The sequence below is a fragment of the Choloepus didactylus genome, assembly GCF_015220235.1.
Source record: "Choloepus didactylus isolate mChoDid1 chromosome 11 unlocalized genomic scaffold, mChoDid1.pri SUPER_11_unloc2, whole genome shotgun sequence".
Taxonomy (NCBI): Eukaryota; Metazoa; Chordata; class Mammalia; order Pilosa; family Megalonychidae; genus Choloepus; species Choloepus didactylus.
In genome coordinates, this window is record NW_023637579.1 from 1239026 (window position 1) to 1264665 (window position 25640).

General features: G+C 38.7%; 1 protein-coding gene across 5 annotated transcripts in view; it reads left to right on the forward strand.

Annotated features, from left to right (window-relative positions):
• The window catches only part of LOC119524544 (zinc finger protein 596-like), a 149118-nt gene that overhangs the window by 102561 nt on the left and 20917 nt on the right, over window positions 1–25640 (forward strand). For 2 of the 5 annotated variants that reach the window (XM_037823229.1, XM_037823230.1), the window contains one exon: window positions 411–3051. In XM_037823229.1, the coding sequence (XP_037679157.1) occupies window positions 411–2102 (1692 nt within the window). In that variant the 3' untranslated portion in view covers window positions 2103–3051. Of the gene's footprint in view, window positions 1–407; window positions 3052–8606; window positions 8710–25640 lie in introns of those variants that run through there. The other 3 variants (XM_037823227.1, XM_037823228.1, XR_005214836.1) reach the window with 2 other exon arrangements.

Here is a 25640-nt window from a genome sequence, read left to right on the forward strand (position 1 = left end):
CCCTACTTTTCCAATTACCTGGAGATTGAATAAATGCAGAATTCAGTGCAATCATCTAGCTGTAATTACTGTTGGAGTTAAAAGCTAATCCAGCAAAAATCTGTGATAGTTTGAATTTAGGGAAATATTAAACTGATCACAAAATGCAGTTATTATAGAAGATGATTGCATAAACCTGGTTCACATGTATAAACAGAGACATCATGATCAGAATTGGAAAGCTCTGCAATTGGGGTGGTATATTACAGAAAATGTCCATCTAGAAGATGAATAATGTGTATATGAAACTAAAATGGGAAAGATTTTAATTGGAGACTTGCTGAAGGATTAGTCAATTTATATGTAGGGAAATGAAGTAATATATTTATATGAACAAATGCTTGACACTCTTATCTAATTCCTCACAGCAGATACCTCACACTCAGAAGAATTCCTTTAAATGTAATTATATGCAAGAAGATTCCACCCTCAGATCCACAGTAACTCAACATGCATTAATTCCCATGAGAAAGAAACCATATTTAAGCAAACCACTTGGGAAAGTCCTCAGTGACAAGTCATCTTTTAATCAACATAAGCAGATTCACACTGGAAGTAAATCCTATGAGTGCCATCGAAATGCTAAAGCCTTTATTAAAAGTGCTGCCCACAGACAATACAACAGAACTCAAACTGGAGATAAACCATACAAATGCCTTCTCTGTGGGAAAGCATTCATTAGATTTATTGACTTTAGACAACATGAGAGAACACTCACTGGAGAGAAACACGATGAATGTAACCTATCTGGAAAAGCCTTCAGTCAAACTTCTAATCTTCAACAAAATGAGGGAAATCACTCTGGAGACAAACCCTATGAATGCAATACATGTGGGGAAGCCTTCATTGATTGTTCTGCCCTTAGACAACATGAGAGAACACACACTGGAAAGAAACCCTATGAATGCCATCTATGTAGGAAAACCTTCAGCCAATATTCTCATCTTAGACACCATGAAAGAACACACACTGGAGAGAAGCCTTATGAATGCCATGTATGTGGGAAAGCCTTCAGTCAATTTTATTATCTTAGACATCATGAGAGAACACACACTGGAGAGGAATGCCCTGAATGTCATCTATGTGGAAAAACCTTCAGTCATTATTCTTATCTTAGCCAACACGGGAGAACACACACTGGAGAGAAACCCTATGAATGTCATACATGTGGGAAAGCCTTCATTGGCTGTTCTGCCCTCAGACGACATGAGAGAACTCACACTGGAGAGAAACCCCATGAATGCCATCTATGTGGGAAAACCTTCAATCAATATTCTCAACTTAGACAACATGATATAACACACACTGGAGAGAAACCCTATGAATGTCATTTATGTGGGAAAGCCTTCAATGATTGTTCTGCTGTCAAACGACATGAGAGAACTCACACTGGAAAGAAACCCTATGAATGTCATACATGTGGGAAAGCCTTCAATGATTGTTCTGCCCTCAAACAACATGATAGAACTCACACTGGAGAGAAACCCTATCAATGTCATACATGTGGGAAAGCCTTCATTGTTTGTTCTGCCCTGAGACAACATGAAAGAACACACAATGGAGAGAAACCCTATGAATGTCAAACATGTGGGAAAGCCTTCATTGCTTTTTCTACCCTGAGACAACATGAGAGAACACACACTGGAGAGAAACCTTATGAATGTAATCTGTGTGGGAAAGCCTTCACACGACCTGCTAATCTTCAACATCATGAGAGAACTCACACTGGAGAGAAACCCTATGAATGTAATCTGTGTGGGAAAGCCTTCACACGACCTTCTAATCTTCAACAACATGAGAGAACTCACACTGGAGAGAAACCCTATGAATGTCCTATATGTGGGAAAGCCTTCAATGTTTGTTCTACCCTCCAGCGACATGAGAGAACTCACACTGGAGAGAAACCCTATGAATGTAATCTGTGTAGGAAAGCCTTCACTCAACCTTCTAATCTTCGACAACATGAGAGAACACACACTGGAGAGAAACCCTATAAATGCTATACATGTGGGAAAGCCTTCAGTGATTGTTCTAACCGCAGACGACATGAGAGAACACACTAGAGAGAATTCCTGTGAATGCCATATATTCAATAAAGCCTTCATTTGATATTTTCATCTTAAACAACATGAGAACACACATGGGAGAGAAACCCTATGAATGTACGTGCAGTAAAGCCTTCAGTTGATATTCTCATCTTAAACAACTTTAGAGAATGCACACTGGAGAGAAACCCTATGAATGCCATCTATATGGGAAAATCTTCAGTTAATATTCTGATCTTAGACAACATGAAAGAACACACACCTGAAGAGAAACCTTATGAATGCCATACATGTGGAAAGGCCTTCATTCATTGTTCTAACCTGAGACAACATGAGAGAACTTAGACTGGAGAGAAAACCCATGAGTGTCATCTATGTAGGAAAGCTTTTGCTCATATTTCTGTCCTCAGGCAACATGAGAGAATGCCAAGTAGACAGAAGCCATAAGAATGACATCTGTATGGGAACACCTTAATTTTTCTAAACTTAGGCAACATGAAATTATTCAAACTTGAGAGGAAACCTATGAATGTCATTAGTGTAGGGAAGCCTTCAGTCAGTATTCTGACCTTAGATGAAATGAGAGAACTCACACTACACATCTAGAATATGGAAGTGATTTCAGCCATAGTTTTAACCTTTAAACATCATGGAATTCACATACTGACTAGATGCTGTGTAGTCAGTACTTAGTGCCTTTAGTCATCAGTACTACTTCAGTTAATATAGGGAAACTTATACAGAAAAGAACCCATATGAATGGCATCTTTGTAGCAAAGCCCTTAGTAGTTGGTCTGATGATCTGCCATATTAGAAAACACAATATACATCTAATGGAAGCTGAAAGTCCTCATCTACCACTCTGAAAAGCAAGCCAGAGAAATTACATGTGAGGAATTATATGTACTCAATATGGGAATGCCTTAATTTGTAATTTATCCTTTAAATAAAAAGAGTATACTCCATAGGAATGTATCACTAGGTCTGTTATTACTGTACAGTGTTCAGTGAAACACAAGCCTTGGTATGCTAAAAGTACTGAATTAGAGAACAGCCATAATAACATGAAATTAGAGGGAAAAGTCATGAAACAATATAAGAGGGAAATATCTTTATTAGCAGGATGAAATCCCTTGTGGGAGATCCAAAATTTCATGATGGAGAATGTATTCAATACAAAATCATGATAAATCATTTATTCAGAAGTAGGGGAGGCTGTGGGCATGTGTTACTGTGTTTCTCAGGATTCTTTGAGGGGATTGGACAAATTGACTATTTGGTGGCTAAGTTATATAGATCAGTGGTGGAAATGATACAGGTTTTGGGATGGGAGAATGTGAAGTCTGCTTTGGGAGTTTTCTAATGTGAATGAATATGCTTCTTTGGTTGCCTCTAGTGAATCAGTGATGGACACTTTTTGGGTCAGTGATTAGATACCTGAAGGGTAGTAATAAGTATGTTTGCTTTGTTTCTGATCTTAGATGGACCAATACTTCATCTAAGTCACAACAGTATTTATCATTTGGTTAGAGGGTCCTGCACACAGTAGTTCACTGAGTCAAGCAGAGGTTCAAAACAGTTTCCATTTCCCCTCACTAATGACAATTTAGGGAGTATTGGTCAGAACCCACTAATTATCTTAGTAATCAAAGGTAATGGATTCCAAAATCTATATGACCCTTAGAAAATGGCATTATGATGGTCCAATGTGGAAATCCAGTCCTTGACATTAATTTTTGAAAAGTTATCCAGAGTGTGCATATGAGAAATTTTCAGCTACTTTCTTAATTTAAAAAAACTGGTAAATTCTTTCCTACTAAAACTGGGGGCATGAAGTATTTCTATTCTCATCACTATTTGTGTTTTATGAAATATTGAAAGACTGCTTTACCCTAAATAGAGACCAAGAACAGGTTGTCTTCTATCATAAGTTCCACTATACATAGACATAAGGGTGGACTTGTGTAGTGTAATAAGTCAGAGTGAAAAGAAAAAGCAGAAAATCTGGGAGAAAAAGGAAACTTTTTGTTTGCTGAAGACATGCTGGGTATATAGGAATCACTATTAGATTTGCAAAAGAGGTCATTAACAATTTTAGGAATTTCACAGTATCTGAAGTAAAGGTAAAGCCCATTTTCTATATACTGGAAATTTATTGAGAAGTAATTACTTTCAGGGTGTCAGAATTTGCATGTCCTAGTCAGTGTTGGATCTGGCCTGAAGTGAAAGCAGTCATGGGAAATTCAGCTTTTCATGGAAGTCCCTGAAGTTAAGTCCATTATGCTCATCCTCCTGGAAGAGATCATCCTCAGCCTCCCACTAGGATCTCTAGCCTCATTAGGTGTAAAAACCAATTTGGTGTATCCTTCATATGCTGTCATTCCAGTGACTTCCATTGTAATAGTACCATTGCCATGTGCATAAACATGAGTAAGATAAATGGTGCCTTTCCACACAATCAGTTGTTTCAGAGGTCCCTTTGCTACACTAAGGAATATTTAATTCTCCATTTTGTTCACAAACAAGACCAGACTGCTAAGCCATTGATCGGGACATGGGGGTGCTTAGATCCAAGTGTTCCAAGAGTATTAGAACCACTCACTGTTCAGCCCATTGGCCACTTTTTCCAGTGCCAGAGGTGGTATGTCATCTGACTGATACAAGGGGAAGAGTGGCTGCTGCCCAAATGATGCCACATGACTTCATCTTGGCTTACCCATGAGTGAATCAGCACTGAGCATCTGGGGGGATATCCATGAGTTGGCATTGTCACTACAATGCATGTAGGAAAGGGCCGTCTTCTGGTATTTCAACAGGGTCATATTTGATGGGCACCTTTGCCAACTGTGTATTCAAGCATTTCACTTCCTGGGAACCCAGGCAATCAAGTCCTAGATTTACCAATTCTACTTGATGATACTCTCATTGGGCACTGCCTGGGTGGGGATATTGATTACCCAGAACCCAGTATATGATGGGGATTTCTATCCCCATGAGGACTGAGCTCTTGGTAACCCTTTCAATTTCCAACATATCCCAATAGTACACCAGGAGTTTCCTTTCTTAGGAGATATGTTGGGCTGCTCTGTAAACTCTGTGTTCTAAAATCCCTAGCTCTTGGTTACATGTGACAACAGTTATATTTCCCTTGTACTGGAATACATCTTTCAGTGTTCCAGTAGCTTTAATTACACAGGGGTACCATTCAATAAGTTCTCCCTTATGGCCATTACGTAGTTGTTACTTGAGTCATCCAATCCGATGTTCTATTGCCCCATTTTCTTGAAGATTATATGGCCTTTATCATGCCATGGGAGCAGACCCATTGCTTGGCCATGTAAGTTGTGAAAGAATCTTCATCTGATTGGAGTCTTGTATATCCGTTCACATAGCCTATGAGTTCCTTCAAGGCTGCATCCACATGCTGTATGTGAATTGCTCTCCCACATCTTGGATCTTTCAAGTGGTGAGACATCATTGGAACCCATGACTAGGGGTAGCAGTTTAATGTGGTTGATACTTACATGTAAGTCCTAATCCTCACCTGATATGGTCCATGACACCATGATGTGTCACCTGAGGTCATTGTCACATGACTGCTTTGCCTTTGGCCTCTGCCTCTTCTAGAATGAGTTCTCATAATTTTGCCCTTTCCTGCATCTGTTTTGGGCTTGTGTCCTGTTCTGTAGTGGATCCAATAGGCAATCATGGCAACTTGGGTACATGGTTGGTTAGCATGGAAATTCCATTTGTGTTTTGTTTTAAATAGCCTTTTGTAATGGGTCTCAATAATGGTTACAAATTCATCTTCCCACCTAACAAGCTGTTGCTGTAGCACCTGTGCCCACATTGAGGAGCTTCTTATAATCCAATCATTGACTTGCCAGTTTGGACAATATTGATAGTTTGCAAAAGTCAATGACTCCATAAATATGTAGCAGGATGTTGGTGGAGTAGTCTGAACAGCCATCACCACCACATGGAATTCAACCCACTGGACAGAGCACCCTCATCCTGTCTCAATCAAAAGGTGGTCATTCTTTGAACAGATTCCCACAGTGGCCTAATGGAGTCCATCAGCCATGAGGTTTGCAGTTTGATCTCTGAACCAAGCCATACCATCTGCTGGACTACCCCACACAGCCAAGGGTGAGGCAGGACCAACCTCTGTGTGCTGTTTGGCCCCATTCAGCAAAGTAGAACTTTGTTCATGGTACCAGTTCTCTCCCTAAGGTCCTGCTGGGGCTTGTTCTGAAATGTACCATTTCCATTTAATAAGGATGTTTTGTTGAACCTGTCTTACTTTGTTAGGAGGATTAGTGAGAACCATGGGCAGTTCCGGCCATAGAGTCAGAGGGCACATCAGTGGTTAAATGCTCAGTCTCCACTAAGATCCAATAACAGGCTAAATGCTGTTATTCAAAGCAGGGTGTGGTATTTAGTTGCCACCTTCCATAGTAATATTGGGCTGCAGTCAAGGTGAATCATCTTTCTATTGGTCTCATTATACTCATCCTTGGAATTGCCTTCCACACTGTCCCAATAGGTGTACAGGGTAGATACGCATCACTCTCAGTACTCAGCACTCAGAGCAGCTATGCAGTATTCTAAATCTTTCCAGTCCTGCCATTCCTTTGCCTCCTGCCCCTTATTGGCTCCTATGATGGCTTCAACCTCTAATTTAGAGGGCTCCCTTCTCCTCTAGTGTTGGCATTAGCAGTGATCTTCCAGAGGCATCACAGCAATTTCTGCATCATCATCTATTCTGTTTTAGTAACCAAAGTCACAGTGCCCTGAAGGTGGGCCTCACCTCTTCTCCTGTCTTTCCCTGGTGGTTTTTCTTTGTCTTCCTTGTCTGATCCCTCAGTGCATCTCTTTTTCCCTGGTTTACATCTATCTAGCCTGCCTCTATGCAGCTGTTTCCATGCCAAAGTGGGATGTGGTGTTGGATATTTTCCAAGACTTTGCCCACCATTCACAGAGCAAAAGGAGCAGGGGTGTCTTCCACTGGAGAGTCCCTTGTCTCATGAATAACTCCAGTGCTGTTTGATGCAGTACTGTTTCAGCCACATCCCGTCCTGTAGTTGAATCATACAGCCATGTCTGTCACCTTAATGTAGAGGGCAGTTATGGCCTCGTGAACAATTTTACATGGGAATTTTGTTGAGAGGTTCTCCCCAGTTGGGAACAATGCTATCATGTTGCAAGGAACTTAGACTAAAAGTGGCATGGGTTTGTTGTGTTGGCTGTTCAATGTGGGCAAAAATACGTTTTAGCAGGGGTCAGTAATTTCCTTAAGCTGTGCCATTTAGCTCAAGACATCTGAGTCTAAAGTGGCACCCTACTGAATACATGCACTAACCAAGCCACAGGATACTCACCTGGCTTTTTTCTATATCTTAACTTTTGTGTTTAACTTGTGGGAGAATATTTCACATTCCCCTTGAGAAACATTTACATCCTTGAGACACCATGATGGTTGGTGGGTGGTGTGGGAGTGTGCAACCAGGAGCCAGGGTAAAGATTCCTTGCTGTTCCTAGGACCCACTACTCACATATCCATCTTCAGCCATCAAACCAGTTCATATTTGTTAACTGGGAGTTTTCTCACATTTCAGTTGTTCCCATGAATGTAGAGGAAGGCAAGTTAGCCTGTTGTCCAGGGTTCCAAAACCATACAGGGATTACTGAACTGAAGAATTCCTATGCCCCCAACTTGCCATGGGGTGATTTGTTGGTGATCATGCTCACACCAAACCTTTTGGGGAAGAGACACTTGTGGTAGGTTCTGAGTCCTACCTGAGAGGTGTCAACCCATTCCATATATATGTTGGATTTGCCCACAAAAGATAGATTGACTTACACAGGCAGATGGAACACTGCTTAATCACATAGAAAAGAGACAAAGCAAGATGAGCTTCACTAGTGAGCATCACTTCCCCATGGCCAGCAGGTCCCCTCTGAAGCCATAGGGAGATACTCTATATGCATACCTCTTAACTGCTCTGTAGGTAAGACACCTCACTCCCTCACTGCTGTTAACATATAGCAATGGGGATGGTCCAGGTGACATAAAATGCACCTACATAGCCACAGAGTCTCCAGTGAATGTTTATATATGCTATGAGCCAAGAGGAAGGAATGAGCCAGCAGGCCATCCACTTTCAACATTTTCAATGTGAGAATGGGAAGTGCCAAGGAAGAGCTTGCAGTAATGAAGTACAAGATAAATAGACATGGCATTCACTGGAGTATGGGGTAACTGAAAACTGGCAACAGAATTTGAGGAAGTTCAAAGTTTAATCCCATGGCCATCCTACATGTCTGTACTAAGCAGCATAGACCATCTCCCAATAGCTTCCATCCTCTCAGTTTATAGACCATCCAGAATTAAATTGTGGTCTAGCAATTGCGTTTCTTTAATAACATTCAGAATTCCATTCAAAATATGTGTATTTATATTACTTCAAGCAGAAATGTTTATTGATTGTGATCACGTTTTTGTGGTTTGTCTCTCTTCAGTGGCATTACATTTTCTATGGTGTGTCCCAGACCATTACAACCAGCTGCATTGCCTATGACTTATTTCTCCATGGACGCCCTGACCCTCATACAAGTGATTAGAGTGAGTTCTTCCTTAATTTTTTAATTCAATTTTATTGAGATTATTCACATACCATACAAACATCCAGTGTGCACAATTGCCCATGGTACCATCATACAGCCGTGCATCCATTATTCTAGGAAAATAAAACAATAAAACTCAAATCCTTCCATACCCCTAACCCCGTCCCCTCCATTATTGACTCAAGGTATTGGTATAGTACGTTTGTTACTCTTGATGAAAGAATATTAACATACTACTAACATACTAACTGTAGTATGTCGTTTGCAATAGCAAACCCCCTTTGTGCAAGAAATGGAGATGTCCTTAAATAGATAGTGGTGATGGCAGTGAATACACAAATACATGATCTTCCTTAATTTTTAAGAATGAGAAGTTGGTGTTCTAATACTCATTTGTGAGAAAATGCCATTTCCTTATTAACCAAATTTGATATATCATTATGTATTATAGTTCTGAGAACTTTACACATACTAAAATATTTAACTTTTTAAATCTCTTATGAATTAATTTCTGTTATTTTCCCCAAATGGAGGAACAGAGCAGTTAAATAACGTTTTCTAAGGATGTTCAGTTAGTAGGTGACTGAGGTAGAATTTTGCCAAGTACTCCTCCAGAGGTCAAGCTATTAAACAGAATGCTACACTGCCAGTTCATGCATAGCACATAGCTCTGCGTAGATGGAAATATGTGGCCCAAACTCTGTCCACCTGAGCTTCTGAAGAGACCTCTCACAGGACTGAGCCTGGTAGGGAGAGGCATGGGTCCCCTGGCCAAAAAAATTACAGATTTTGCTGAACTCAGCAGTTCCACATGTTCATGAGTGGTGTATGAAGTATGCCGAAAGTCAAATTGCTCTGTGGTGTCTGGTCCATGCAGTTCCTGGCTTTCTATCTACTGCCCTGGAGGAGTAACTAAAATGTACACCTCTCCACGCTGACATCTTGCCCCGCCTCCAGCACATATTTTCAAATACCCTATACTGTGACTGACAAACCTTGGCTGGGTAAAGGCTTAAAAAGGGATTTCTTTTATTCCTTTTATTTTTCATTTTTTTTACACTAACTATTCTAAAGAGCTCTTTAGAGAATGCCTCAGATATTTGCAACTGGCCTCTGGACCAAGGCAACAGAGAGCTGAGATAGGTCTGACAGACAAAGCAAAGAACCTAGTGGGGGAGACAATTCCATAATGGGCATAATTAACTCAAGAAAATGACAGCATGGTACAGCTTGAGTGGCAGCCCTTCTCCAAGGAACAAAGAAAGACCCCAGTGACTGGAAAACAGAAACCAGCTCCAGTCAGCCATGACTTGTACCAGGAACAAGTCTGTGGAAAACTAAATGAACCATATTTCTTTACACTGGTGGGAAGCTGTGGGATGACAAATACCACCTGCTGGATAGGATAGAAAATGCACAGAATCTGGAGGCTTCGTAGGAGGGTCTTACTCTCAGGGAAACTCCATATCCTCCTCCTGAGACCTGGGCATCTCCATGGACTGGGAAAACCTGACTGGGATCAACATATCTGAGGACACCCTCTCACAAATAGGTTACCTAGAGGCATGGCAAGAAACAGGAAAACAAGAGTTGAGAAATCATGATCTTAATAGAAACTAAGAGGTCTAGAATAAGAACTGAAGAGGACATCTTCAGATGTGGTCCTCTCTAGCTAAGCCAACTTGGCAGGTGAAATCACTGCTCTCCCCCTATGTGGTTTCAGACACCCAGGGGAGTGAATCTCCCTGGCAGTGTGGAATATGACTCCCAGGGAGGAGTGTAGACCCAGCCTCATGGGATGGAGAACATCTTGACCACAAGGGGGAAATGAAAGGAAATGAAATAAGCTTCAGTGGCAGAGATTCCAAAAGGAGCCAAGAGGTCACTCTGGTGGGCACTGTTCACACAATATAGACAACCCTTTTTAGGTTCTAATGAATTGGGGTAGCTGGTGGTAGATACTTGAAACTATCAAACTACAACCCAGAACCCATGAATCTTGAAGACGATTGTATAAAAATGTAGCTTATGAGGGGTGACAATGGGATTGGGAAAGCCATAAGGACCACACTACCATTTGTCTAGCTGATGGATGGATAAGTAGAAAAATGGGGGAAGGAAAAAAACCAACAAACAAAGGCACCCAGTGTTCTTTTTTACTTTAATTGCTCCTTTTCACTTTATTGTTATTTTTGTGTTTGTGATAATGAAGGTGTCAGGGATTGATTTTGGTGATGAATGCACAACTATGTAATGGTACTGTGAACAATCGAATGTATGATTTGTTTTGTATGACTGCGTGGTATGTGAATATATCTGAATAAAATGAATATAAAAAAATAAAAATGAAGAACTGAATACCAAAGGATACAGAACTAAGCCAACCAAAAAGAAAGCCCTAGGTAAAAGTGAGAAAATAAGCTCTAGAATAAACTAATCAAGAAAATCAGAAGTGTAGCTAGCTTAAGATAATGAGCCATACTAGGAAACATGAGACTATGACCAGCCAGAGGAAAAAACTAATAGTTCAGTTGAGATACAGGAGTTGACACAACAATTAAAGATGTTCAAACAAATCTAAATCAATTCAACAAACTGAGGGAAGATATGGCAAAAGAGATGAAGGATATAAAGAAGACACTGGATGAACACAAGAATTTGTAAGCTTGTAAAAACAAACAGAACTTATGGGAATGAAATGCACAATAGAAGAGATGAAAAACAACAGAATTGATCAGGCAGAAGAAAAAATCAGTGAACTGGAAGATGATGTTTGAATTTAAACCCACAAAAGAACAGACAGGGAAATGAATGGAAAAATATGAGCAGGGTCCTAGGGAACTGAATGAAGACATGAAGCACATGAATACTTGTGTTATGTGTGTCCCAGAAGGAGCAGAGAAGGGAAAGGGGACAGAAAGAATACTAGAAGAAACACTCACTGAAAATGTCCCAATTCTTAGGACAGACAGAAAATGAGAGACTCAAGAAGTAGAGCAGACCCCAAACAGAAAAGACCCTAATCTACTCCAAGACACTTGCTACTCAGATTGTCCAATGTTAAAGGGAAAGAGAGAATTCTGAAAGCAGCAAGAAAAAAGCAATCCATCACATGCAAGGGAAGCTTGATAAGACCATGTACAGATTTATCCACAGAAGTGGTGGAGGTGAGAAAGCAGTTGTTTGATATATTTAACATACTGAAAAACTACCTACAGGAATTCAATATCTGGTAAAACTGTCCTTCAAAAATGAGGGAGAGTTTAAAGTATTTTCAGACCAACAGACACTGAGAGACCCTGCAAATAAGAGATGGGCACAACAAGAAATACTAAAGGGAGTTCTACAGACCAGTAGGAAAGACAGGAGAGAGAAGTTCAGAGAAGAGTGTAGAAATGAAGACTACCAGGAAGGTAAAAGGAGAGAGAGAGAAAAAATAAGATATGATATATAAAATCTGAAAGAAAAAATGGTAGAAGAAAGTACTGCCCTTACAGGAATAACACTAAATGTTAATGGATTTATCTCCCCAATCACAAGACAGACTGGCAAGATGGATTAAAAATCAATACCTATGTATATGCTATCTACAAGAAACCCATTTTAGACACAAGGACAAAAATGGGCTGAAGGTGAAAGGTTGGAAAAAGATATTTAACACAAACAACCAGAAAAAGGCAGGATTGGCTCTATTAATATCAGACAAATTAGACTACAAAAGTAAATCAATTAAGAAAAGACAAAAAGGACACTATATGTTAATAAAATGGGCAATTCATCAAGAAAACAGAACAATCATAAACATGCACCAAGCAAGACTGCCCCATAATACACAGGGAAAACACTAAGAACACTGAAAGGAGAAACAGATACCAGTACAATAATAGTTTGAGATTTCAGTACACTGCTCTCATCAACAGAACATCTAGACAGAGAATAAGGAAATGGAAATACTGAATTTTAAAATAAATGAACTAGACTTGTCAGACATTTCTGAAACATTACACCACACAACAGCAGGTTAAACATTTTTCTCAAGGGCTCATGGAACATTCTCTATCAGACCATATATTGGATAATAAAGCAAGTCTCAAAAATTTAAAAATAATGATACTATACAAAACACTTTTTTGAATCATAATGGAATGAACTTGGAAATAAATAACTGGCAGAAGTTCATAACCTTCACAAATATACAGAAGCTAAACAACATACTCTTAGAAAACTAGTGGGTAAAGTAAGAAATTACAAGAGAAAGTAAATACCTAAAGGCATATGAAAATGGAAACACAACATATCAAAATTTATGGGATGCAGCAAATGTAGTGTTGACAGGGAACTTCATTGCCCTAAACTTTTATATTAGAAGAGAGAGCAAAAATCTAGGAAGTGTAGTGTTGGAGTTTCGCACTTCCTGACTTTGAAACATTACAAAGCTGCAGTGGTCAAAACAGCATGGTACTGGCATAAGCATAGATATACTGATCAATAGAATCAATTTGAGTGTTCAGAAATAGACCCTCACATCTACAGTTGATCTTTGATAAGGCAGTCAAGCCAAAGCAAATGGGACAGAGCAGCCTCCTCAATAAATGGTATTTGGTGAACTGAATATCCATTTCCAAAAGAATGGAGGACTTCTATCTCACACCTTATTCAAAAATTAACTAAAAGTGGATCAAAAGCCTTAACATTAGTGCTGAGACCATAAGACTCTTAGAAGAAAATTTTGGGCAACATCTTAAAGATCTTGCAATAGGAAGTGGTTTCCTAGATCTTACATACAAAGTGTAAGCAACCAAAGGACAAATAGACAAATGGGATCTCCTCAAAATTAAACACTTTTGTACATCAAAGGATTTTGTCAGAAAAGTAAAAAGGCAGTCTATGCAATGGGAGACAATATTTGGAAACCACATATCAGATAGGGGTTTAATATCCTGAATACATGAAGGGATCCTACAATTCAACAACAGAAAGCAAAACAACTGAATTAATAAATGGTCAAAAGATATGGATAGACACTTTTCTGAAGAGGAAATACAAATGGTTCAAAAACATGAAAAAATGCTCAACTTCACTGGCTCTTAGGGAAATGCAAATCAAGACCACAGTGAGATATCATCTCACACCTACCAGAATGGCCATTAAAAAAAAGCAGAAAATTGTAAGTGGTGGAGAGGGTCTAGAGAAAGAGGTATTCTTATTCACTATAGGTGGGAGTGTAGAATGATACAACCACTCTGGAAGACAAAGTGGCAGTTAGCCAGAAATAAAAGGACAAATACTGTGTGGTCTCACTAATATGAACTAACAGTAATGAGCAATTTTGAGATTTAAAGGTGGATAGGCTATCAGGTGATAGAGGGTAGAGTTCAGGAATTTAATGCTGAAGGACTGTAGAATATTCAGGATTGATTGTATAGATCCACATATGCATAGCATAGTACTGTGTGATGTTAGCAAATATTGTAAGAACATTGAACAAAGATGTCTGTAAGTAAAGCTGAAAGAGGTGGCTAGGGATATGTATGACACCAGACATAAAGATAGTTGATAAAGACTGGGAGTGTATAACTTAACAAAAACTGAAGTGGCCAATGACTGTTACTAAATGTACAAATATAAATATGTTCTCACATGTGGGAGAACATATGTATGTCAATCATGCAGAGTGTTGAAAAAGGGATGGTATTTTGGAAAAATGTAATCAAAGCAAACTGGGTCTACGGTCAACAGTAGCATTGTAATATACCAAAGTTAAATGTGTATGAGAGAGTGATACAAAGGAGGGATATCAAATTATTGGTATTGGTGCTATTTTCTGTCCTTACTATTGTATTGTATTGTATGGCATTTTATTTTTCCTTTTATTATCTTTTTTATTATTCACTAAAAAAAACTTTTTCATAATAATATGTTCAAGTGCTGACTGTGGTGATAAATGAACAACTATATGATGATACCATGAACAACTGATTGTACACTGTGGATAATTTATATTATGTGAATATATCTCTATGAAATTGTAGGAATAATATAAATAGGGGTAAAATTGCTGGAGACAACATGGAGAGAGGGATGTACCTATTTACTGTTGAGGCAGAATGGTGTCACCCTTTCTGGAGGTCACTGTGGTGGTTCCACAGGAAGCTAAGTATGTGGGGGTCATAAGATCCTGCAACCTCATGGCGTATGTACTTGGAACATCTGAGAGCAGAGACATGAATGGACATTTGCACATTGGTGTTTGTGGAGGCAGTATTCATGATTTGTAGTGGGTGGAGGTGGCCTAACTGTACATCAACTGAGGAACAGAATGGTGAACTATGGCATATGCATAAAATGGAATATTAAAAAACCATGAGAAGGTTTAAAGCTGCAAAAAATGCAATGAGGTGAATGGATCCTGTAGACAGCATTTTGAGTGAAGTACACCAGAAACCAAGGCAAACACTGTAATGCGTCACCAATGTAGACTAACTACAATGTTTAAACTCATTATTGAATCTTAGAGCAAGTCTAACAGGGAAATGATTATTGTAATGGTCTTTAGATTGTAAGCTCTTACAGCAGTCAAATCTATTCCTAAATTGTAATGACTATCTCCAAACATTGAGATGTTAATCTCTTTGTGTCTGTATAGGTTAGAGTGAAATAGCAATACATCCCTAAGTAATTTGGGTGGAGAATAAAAATATATATTTGGGGCCCCCTTGAATAGCTGGGGGAGGATGAAGAGGTATTTGACTTCCTCACCTGGATTGTTGCTGATGTTCTCACAGGCATTGGGAACTAATGGCTTGACATGCTGAGTCCTCTGTCTTGGGGCTTGCCTCTATTAAGCTCATCACTGCAAAGGAGAGGCTAAACCTGCTTATAATTGTGCCTAAGTATCTCCCTCTGAGTGCCTATTTGTTGCTCAGATGTGACCTTCTCTCTCTAAGCCACCTTGGCAGGTGATCCCACTGCCCTCCCCCCTATGTGGGACCTGACTCCCAGGTGTGTAAATCTCCCTGGCAATACAGGATATGACTCCCAGGGATGAATCTGGACCCAGCATCATGTGATTGAGAACATCTTGACCAAAAAGGGAAAACAAAATGAAATAAAATAAAGCTTCAGTGGCTGAGAGATTCCCAAGTGGAGTCAAGAGGTCACTCTGGTGGGCATTCTTATGCACTATATAGATAACCATTTTTAGGTTTTAATGCATTGGAATAGCTAGAAGTAAACACCTGAAACTATCAAACTACAATCCAGTAGCCTTGATTCTTGGAGATGATTGTATAACAATGTATCTTGCAAGGGGTGACAGTGTGATTGTGAAAACCTTGTCAATTGCACTCCCTTTATACAGTGTATAGATGGATGAGTAGAAAAATGGGAACAAAAACTAAATGACAAATAGGGTGGGAGGGATGATTTGGGTGTTGCTTTCCACTGTTAGTTTTTATTCTGTTTCTTTCTGGTGTAAGGAAAATGTTCAAAAATAGATTGGAGTGATGAATGCACAACTATGTGATGGTACTGTGAACAGTTGATTATACACATTGGATGAAGGCATGGTATGTGAATATATCACAGTAAAACAATTAAAAAAAACTTAAAGACAAATGGTAGAACTTATGGGAAAAAAGGTACAATAGAAAAACACAACAGATTTGATCAGGCAGAAGAAAGGATCAGTGACCTGGAAGGCAACATTTGAATTCATACACACAAAGGAAAAGATAGGGAAATGAATGGAAAAATATGAGCAGAGTCTTAGTGAGCTTAATGAAAACATGAAGCACATGAATATATGTGTTTTGGGTGTCCCAGAGAAGAGAAGAGAAAGGGAACAGAAAGAATGCTAGAAGAAATACTGAAAATTTCCCAATCTTAGGACAGACAGAAACTTAGAGACTCAAGAAGTGCAGCATACCCCAAAGAGAATAGACCCCAATAGATCTACTCCAAGACACTTAATGATCATACTGTCCAATGTCAAAGATAAAGAGAATTCTGAAAGCAGTGAGAGGAAAGCAATCCATCACTTACACATGAGCTTGATAAGACCATGTACAGATTTATCCTCAGAAACCATGGAGGGGAGAAAGCAGTGGTCAATAGCCTCTTTCCTCCCTGGTTTGTGTTGAGAAATCGTCAATTGAATTGGGACTCCCTTGTGTATAACAACTTGCTTTTCTCTTGCAGCTTTCAGAAATGTGTCCTTGTTTTTTAAATTTGATAGTGTGAATGATATATGATGGAGTGTAGTTTTCTTAATGTTTACCTTGTTTGGTGTTCTCTGGGCTTCTTGGATGTGCATATTCATGTTTTTTGCTAAGTTTGGAAAGTTCTCTGACACTATTTCTTTGAATATTCCTTCTGCTACTTTCCCTCTTCTCCTTCTGGGACTCTCATTATGCATATATTGGTGACTTGTTTGTATCCAAGGAGTACCTTAACCTAATTTTCACCTTTAGTATTTCTCTTTTCTTTCTGCCCCTCAGTCTGACTCTTTTCAAGTGTTTTGTCTTGAAGTTCACTGATTCTTTCTTCTGCCAGCTCCTATCTACCCTTGAATCTCTCCTGGAAATTTTTCACTTCAGTTTTTGTTGTCTTCAACTACAGTAGTTTTATTTAGTTACATTTTAAAATTTCTGCCTCTTAACTAAGACTTTCATACTGCTCATTCATTGCTTTCCTGATATCCTTTAGTTCATTCTCTGTATTTTACTTCAGCTCCTTGAGCATTTTTAAGATCTTTTTTAAGGACTTCGTTCAGCATGTCCATATTTTCACCTTCATTGGTGTTTTCTATATTTTATCTTCTTCCATTGGATGGACAATTACCTCCTGTTCCTTTGTCTTGCACTCTTTTGTTGCATACAGAATATTTTAATATTTAAAAATGCCAACTCGGGTTTATTTCCTGAGAAATCAGTTTTATAACCAACTGGTGATATGACAGATTTTCTTCAGCTTTACCCCTCCTATCAGTAAGGTCTGTCCAAAGAGAATGCAGTGTGCAAGGTTTTCCCTGTATTTCTTTACCTCTGTCTTGTACTGGGCTTTTGCCAGTTGTTTTTGGAATTCCCGTTTTCAGAAGTTTCATTGCCCCTGTTTCCCAGGGTCATACATTGTTCTCCCAGTTCTTTGAAGCCAGCAGTCTTTTGTCTCAGACTATCTGCTTCTACAGTTTTTATACTCTTTTCATTGCCTCCAGCTGCCTTTGCCTGGAGAGAAAATTCTGGAGGGAGGGATGCTTGGGAGGACTTTGCCAAGGTAGTCTTTCCCAACCATATCTGAGCAAGTATCCCAGGAAGAGGGAACAGACCAGCTCCAAAGTGCCCTGCAGAAGGGATAAGGAAAGGCACCCAAAACTGCTCTGATGGCTCTAAAAGATCAGCTTTCTTCACCTTCCCAGAAAATGCAGCCTTTCTGGTAACTGACCCCACACACATGGGAGTGCCACATCTTTATGTCACCATCAACACCACCAATGTCCAGGGAAGTTTGAACTCTGAAGGCTAGCAGAGATTGCAGAAGTACTCCACAAATCATGAATCAATGGAAAAATTATCAGGTGGGAAATATCTATCCTGGTCCTGAGAGTCTGATTCCCTTCCCATCACTCTCTTCCACTAGGCTTGGGAATCACTCAGAGTCAGTGGCTCAGGTCCCTCCCACCACAGACAGAAAATATAGAGCCAATCACCACAGTGAGTTAGATACCCATGCATATACAGGCCGAGGGACCAAACACCACACGACCCCCAATGGGGCAAAACAGGAGAGACCATGGTACAACTTCTGGCCCAAACTGTTGTGCCCACACTCAGTGCAGTTTCTGTTGGCTGGACTACCTAAATGCAAAACTGATTTTTGGAAGTGACCCAGCTTTTGGGATTGACCCCATGTACTTTCCCAGGCTGGCAAAACATAATGTGGAGAAAATGGAGGAAGAAAATCCTCCCATTAAATAGGGCAGTTCATTAAACTGAACTTATATAAAATAAGATGTGTCCTAGAACTGAAAATTATAAGGAAAATGGGACACTGAATTAGGGAGAAAATTTAAATAAATCATAGGAGTGGGGAGAAAATTGCATGGAAAAACAAATAAAAAAGATCAGCATTCCTAGAGAAGGAACAGAGGAAAGGAAGCTTTTTCCTGGGGGTGATACAATTGAAATAAAAGTACAATTTGCAAAATTGCACCACATATCCAGGACAAGCATCAGATGGAGAAGAGCTGAGAAAAGGTGAAGAGTTAAACAGGGATATTCTAAACATCTAGCATAAGTCAGACCAAGTTTCAAAGAAGACCTGTAACAAATCCAATATACAACAAAACCCTACATGAGGGAGATATGGACATTCAGCATTAATTAATCAAGATAGATGACTAAATATCAGCAAAAAATTACAAGCCATACTTAGAAAAAGAAAAATATGTCTCAGTCAAGGGAAAAATTTAAAACTTCAGAGGAGACTCAGAAGTTGGAACAAGTAATCAAGGATATTCAAACACATCCATTACAAGTAAAGAGATAGAATCAGCCATCAAAAGCTTCCCAAGAAAGAAAAGCCCAGGACAAGATAGTTTTACAGATTAATTTTACAGATTATTCAGAGAAGAATTCACACCAGTACTGTTCAAAGTTTTCCAAAAATTTGAGAGAAGGGAAACACCTACCTCATTCTTTGAATCCAGTAGCAAAGTCAGATAAAGATACTACAAGAAAGGAAATTACAGATCAATTTCTCTTATGAATATAGATGCAGAAATTCTCAAGAATATGCCTGTAAATCAAATCCAGCACTTCAAGAGAATTACAGTCCATGATCAAGAGGGTTTTATGCCAGGTGTTCAAGGTTGGTTCAACATAAAATAATGTAATACACCACATTAGCAAAATGAAGGTAAAAGACCAAATGATTGTCTCAATGGATGCAGAAAGGGCATTTGAAAAACTCCAGCACCATTGATTAAAAACACTTACAGGGAGAACCTAAGATGGCAGCTAGGTGAGACAGGGCAAAAAAAAAACAGCTCCATGAAAAATACTAGATAAAAACCAGAAGGTGACCCAGAATACTGTTTTCAGTGATGCACCAGCTGGACAAGGTCTGCTAGAACCACAGGGGCTGTGAACTTGGTGAAACCAGGAGTCTGCATTCTGAAATGAGTGAATAAGCCAGCTGAAAGTCCCACAGCCATGCTGTGGTGTGGAGAAGCCAGGGGTTGGCATTTGGAGACAGACTTTTCTTTAAAAAAAAGGGGGGTACCCAGGAGCAGCTGCAGTTGTGATGGTGGGAACCATGCAGTGAAACACAGCAGGAGTGTGTGAGCCAACCTCTCAGTGTCTGGCATGGAGGATAGCCTGCTGCAGATTCCCTCAGGGCCAGGGGACTGGAGGGGAGAGCCAAAAGAAAGAAACCCCACTGCTTGCAGCCTGCTCCCTGGTGGGCTGGAGACACTCCTGCTTGGGGCCATGCCCACAGCCCAGAGTCATGCCAGTTGTCCTGGAGCTGGGAAGGAGGAACTGAGCTAAAAGGGGGGGGGGGGGGGGGTTGAGATGCCCCATTCAGCCATCTTTGCATCAGGCATGACGTATTGAAAATTCTGAGAGAGAAAAATTTCCAACCAAGAATACTTTATCCAGCAAAACTCTCCTTCAAATTTGAGAGAGAGATAAAATTTTTCACAAACAAATGCTGAGAGACTTTGCCAATAAAAGACCTGCCCTACTTCAGATACTAAAGGGAGCCCTACCAACAGAGAAACAAAGAAAGGAGAAAGAGATATAGAGAATTGTAACAGACATATATAGAAACTTACATCCCAAATCACCAGAACACTCGTTTTTCTCTAGTGATCATGGATCTTTCTCCAGAATGGACCATATGCTGGGACATAAAACAAGCCTCAATAAATTAAAAAAAAAAAATTGAATATATTCAAAGCACATTCTCTGACCACAATGGAATACAAATAGAAGTCAATAATTTTTTACTTTTAACCCCACTATTTACTTCCTACATGATATAAAATACACAAATTCTAATGACAAATCAGTGGTTTTGAACTTAATGTAAAATATGTAATTTTTGACAAGAACTATATAAAGGTGGGGTAATGGAGGAGTATAGGAACATAGTTTATGTGTCATATTGAAGTTAAGTTGGTATCAAAGAAAAACAAGATTGTTATGGATTTAAGAGGTTAATTTTAAGCCCCACAGTAAACACAAAGAAATTATCCAAGAATATGGCCATAGAGATGAAAAGTAGAGTATGGGTTAAGAGAAATGGGGGAAGGGGCAATGGGGAGTTAAGAAATGAGTGTAGGGTTGCTGTTTGAGGTGAAGGGAAATTTCTAGTAATGAATGGTGGGAATGTGATAGCAGTACAACATTCTAAATGTGATTAATCCCACTAATGGAATGCTAGGGAGGGGTGGAATGGGAAGATTTAGGCTGTATATATGGTTCCACAATTGAGGAAAAAAAAATCTAAATAGATGACAATTGAATGCCAAGGATGACCCTGCATGGGATCTGATGATGGAGGACAGGAGGCTGAAAGGGACATAGTTGAGACATAAGGAAATAAAAAAGGAAATATAGAATGTAAGCTTTATATCAATGTTGAATCTCATACTTCTTAGCTGCACTAACGGGACTGCATAAAAGAATATTCTTGTTCATGGGAATTGTATATGCGAATCATAGTGTTTGTTCAAGGATGTGTGCAGCTAGCTCTCATATGTTCAGAAGACAGCAACAGATGATGGATGATAGGGAGAGAGGGAGGGAAAGAATTATCAGTGTGACAGCATGTTAAAGTTGGTGGATTAGGGTATCAGGGGAGGGGGATCACGGTATGCTGGAGTTCTGTGTATGGGGTCTGTATTGTTTTTGCAAATCTTCCTATAACTTTGAATTTATTTCAAAATAAAATTTAAAAAAAGAAAAAAACTTATAAAACCTTCTTCAACATGATAATGGGAATATATGAAAAGCTCCCAGCTGATATTACACTTAATGGTGAAACACTGAAAGCTTTCCTTCTAAGATCTGGAACAAGACAAGGATGCCTACAGTCTACTCTGTTATTCAAAATTGTAGTGTAATTTCTAGCCAGAACAGTTAGGAAAGATAAAGAAATAAAAATATGTTAAAAATTTAACCTTTTGCAGAGGAAATGATCCTATATGTAGAAAGTCCTGAAAAATCTGCAAGGGAACTAGAGCTATTAAATGAATTTGCAATATCAACACCCAAAAATCAGTGATATAATGAGCAATCTGAGGGGAAAATTCAGAAAAAAATTGCAATTACAAGAGCAAATAAAAAGATAAAATATTTATGAATGTTTAACCAAAAAAGTAAAGGACTTATACATGGAAAACTACAGAACATTGCTTTATTTAAAGCAAAGTATGACTTTAAAGCATATTACAAACCTGCAGTGAACAAAACAGCATGGTACTAGCACAAGGATAGATATATTGACTAATGGAAACAAACTGAGGTTTCAGAAATAGCCCCTCACATCCATGGCCTCTTGAGTTTTGACAAGCCTGTCCAGTCCACTCATTTGGGAGAGAATAGTCCTTCAAGAAATGGTGCTGGGGAAAACAATACAGCCATATGGAAAAGAATGAAAGAGGACCACATGTTAAAATATTATATAAAAATTAACTCAGAATGAATCAAAGACTTAAATATAAGAGCTGTGGCTATAAATCTCCCAGAATATTTTGGAAATCATCTTCAGGATCTCATGTTAGGAAATGGGTTCTTAGAATTTACAACCATAACACAAGCAACAAAAAAAAAATAGATAAATTGGACATTCTCTAAATTAAAAAAATTGCATTGGACATTGTCATGAAAGTGAAGAAACAATTTACTCAATGGGAGAAATCTTTGGAAACAACATAGCCTAAAAGGTTTAATACCAAGAACATATAAAGAAATTCTACAACTCAACAAGTAGATAAACAGCTCAATGAAACAATGGCCAAAAAAAAAAGCCTTGAATAGGTGTTTCTTCAAAGAGGTGATACAAATGGCCAGAAATCACATGAAATGATGATCCACATCACTAGCTATTAGGCAAATCAAAACCACAATGAAATATCATTTCGCACCCACTATAATTGCTAATGTTTTAAAAAGAATCAGGAAATTAAAAGTGTTGGGGAGATCAATATGGTGACAAAAAGAGCTAATGAAAACCTCTCTCCAGAGGTTCAGCAGGAAAAAAAAAAGCAAAACAGGACAATTCTCACTTTTTCAGAACTTTAGAGGAAGTTATAGACTGGAGAAGGAGCCCTCAAAGGCTGAATCAAAGAGAAAAATATCAGTTAGGAAATTTTGTCCAAGACCAGCTGGTCCTCTCCCCTCCCCATCAGTCCCACACAAATCAGGAAATTCACAGAGGCAGCAGCCAGGATCTGTCCCACCTACCATCAGGGACAAAGTCCATAAAATCTCTTACAGCAGTGAGACAGATCCCCACCTATATCCAGACACAGACCCAAGCCCACAGAGACCCACAGCAGGAATTAACCCCTGGGGAAGGCAGAATACAAGAAGGCAGTAAGGATGATTTTCCAAACTGTAGGAATAGGGAGGGAACAACAAAGCCTTCCCTAAAATCAGTGAGTAGACAGGCAGAAAATACCCAAATCAACTGTTTGGGGACCTGAAGGACAGGGGAGGACATTTCAAGGCCCAGGTCAATGATGGTCTAAGAATGTGAAAAAAATGTGGACAGAGACTGTGTTTCCAGCCCTAGTTGGGAACAATTTTCATTGTTCCCAAATGAAAACTAATAGACATAAAAAAAGAAAACCCCTTTGCATTTCCTCTTTGGAAAAGTGTTTATCCATGTCTTTTGTCCATTTTTTAACTAGGCTGTTCATCTTTTGGTTGTTGAGTTGTAGGGTTTCTTTTTATATTGTGGATATTAAACCCTTATCAGATAGGTAGTTTCTTAATATTTTCTCCCAATTGTGCAGGCTGCCTTTTTATTTTCTTGACAAATTCCTTTGTTTTCTTCTTTCATTGATTTTCTGTGGGTGTAAGGTCCAGAAACCACCCCCTACCACATGATCATTAAGATATTTCCATTGGTCAGTGTATCCATCCTTAGGCCAGTACTTTTTGCCTTGACCATTGTTGCATTTTAATGTTTTAAAGTCAAGAAGTATGAGGGCTCCAACTTCATTTTTCTTTTTAAGATGTTTTTAGCTTTCAGGGCACCTTGCCCTTCCAAATAAATTTGATTTTTTTTTTTCTGTGGCTGCAAAGCCAGCTGTTGGTGTTTGGTTGATATTGTGTTGCCTCTGTATATCAGTTTGGGTAGAATTTACATCTTAATGACATTTAACCTTCCACTCCCTGAACACAAAATGTCTTTCCATTTATTTAGGTCTTCTTTGATTATTTTCAGTAATATTTTGTAGTTTTCTGCATGCAAGTCCTTTTCATCCCCTGTTAGGTTTATTCCTAGACATATGAATCTTTTAGTTGCTTTTGTAAATGGAATTTTTTTCTTCATTACCACCTCAGAGAGCTAAGTAGTAGTGCATAGAAACACTATTATTTTCAACTGTGTTTATCAAAAAAGTTTAAAAAACACATTTTCAAACAAAACAAAACAAAGGAATAAGAAAAGCATAACCTAAAATAACTACATTGCTTCCAACATATTCCTACCACACCCCAAGAAAATTAACAAACTGTAACAAAACAAAGGGATAAGAAAAACAAGTTACCTAAAATAACTGCATTTCTTCATATTCCTACAATATCCCAAGAAAATTAACAAACCATAGACATTCCTGAGCATCCCATAACATTAAGATTACCCTCCATGACTTTCTGTTCTTATTAGATTATAGTTCCCCTTCACTAGTTGCTGGCTATCTCTAGGTTTCTCATATTCTAGAACATAAAACATTTGACATATTCACTGAGTTCACATTAGTAGTAACAAACAATATGTCTCTTTTTGTTCTGGCTTATTTCACTCAGCATTAAGTCTTCAATTTTCATCCATGTTGTCATATGTTTCATGACCTCATTCTTTCTTACTGCCAGGTAGTATTCAGTCATGTGTATATACCACATTTTGTTTATCCACTCATCTGTTGAAGAATGTTTGAATTTTTTCCATCTCTTGCCAATTGTGAACAAGGCTGTCATGAAAATTGGTGGTGCAAATATCTGTTCATGTCTGCTTTCAGATTTTCTGGGTATATACTGAGAAATGAAATTGCTGGATTGAAGGGTGACTTGATATCTAGTTTTCTAAAGAACCACCAGACTGTCCTCCAGAGTGGCTGTACCATTACAGAGTACCACCAGACTGTCCTCCAGAGTGGCTGTACCATTACAGAGTACCACCAGCAATGAATTAAGAGTTCAGATTTCTCTACATTCTCTCCAGCATTTGTAGTTTGCTGTTAGTTTAATGGCAGCCATTCTAATTGTTGTGAGATGATATCTCATTGTGGTCTTAATTTCCATTTCCCTAATAGAGAAGATGAATATTTTTTCATGTGTTTTTTTTTTTTGTTTGTTTGTTTTGTTTTTTTACCATTTGTGTTTCCTCTTCAGAGTAATCACTTTTCATGTCTTTTGCCCATTTTATAATTGGGTTCTTTGTACTATTGTTCTTGAGTTGTAGGTTTTATCTATGTAAGATATCAGTCTTTTATCAGATACATGCTTTGCAAATATTTTTTACCATTGAGTTGCTTGCCTCTTCACCTTTCTGAACAAATTCCTTTGAGGTACAGAAGCTTTTAATTTTGTGGAGTTCACATTTATCTATTTTTTCTTTTGCTGCTTGTGCTTTGGGTGTAAGGTTTAAGAAGTGACCTCCAAATACAAAGTCTTGAAGATATTTCCGTACATTATC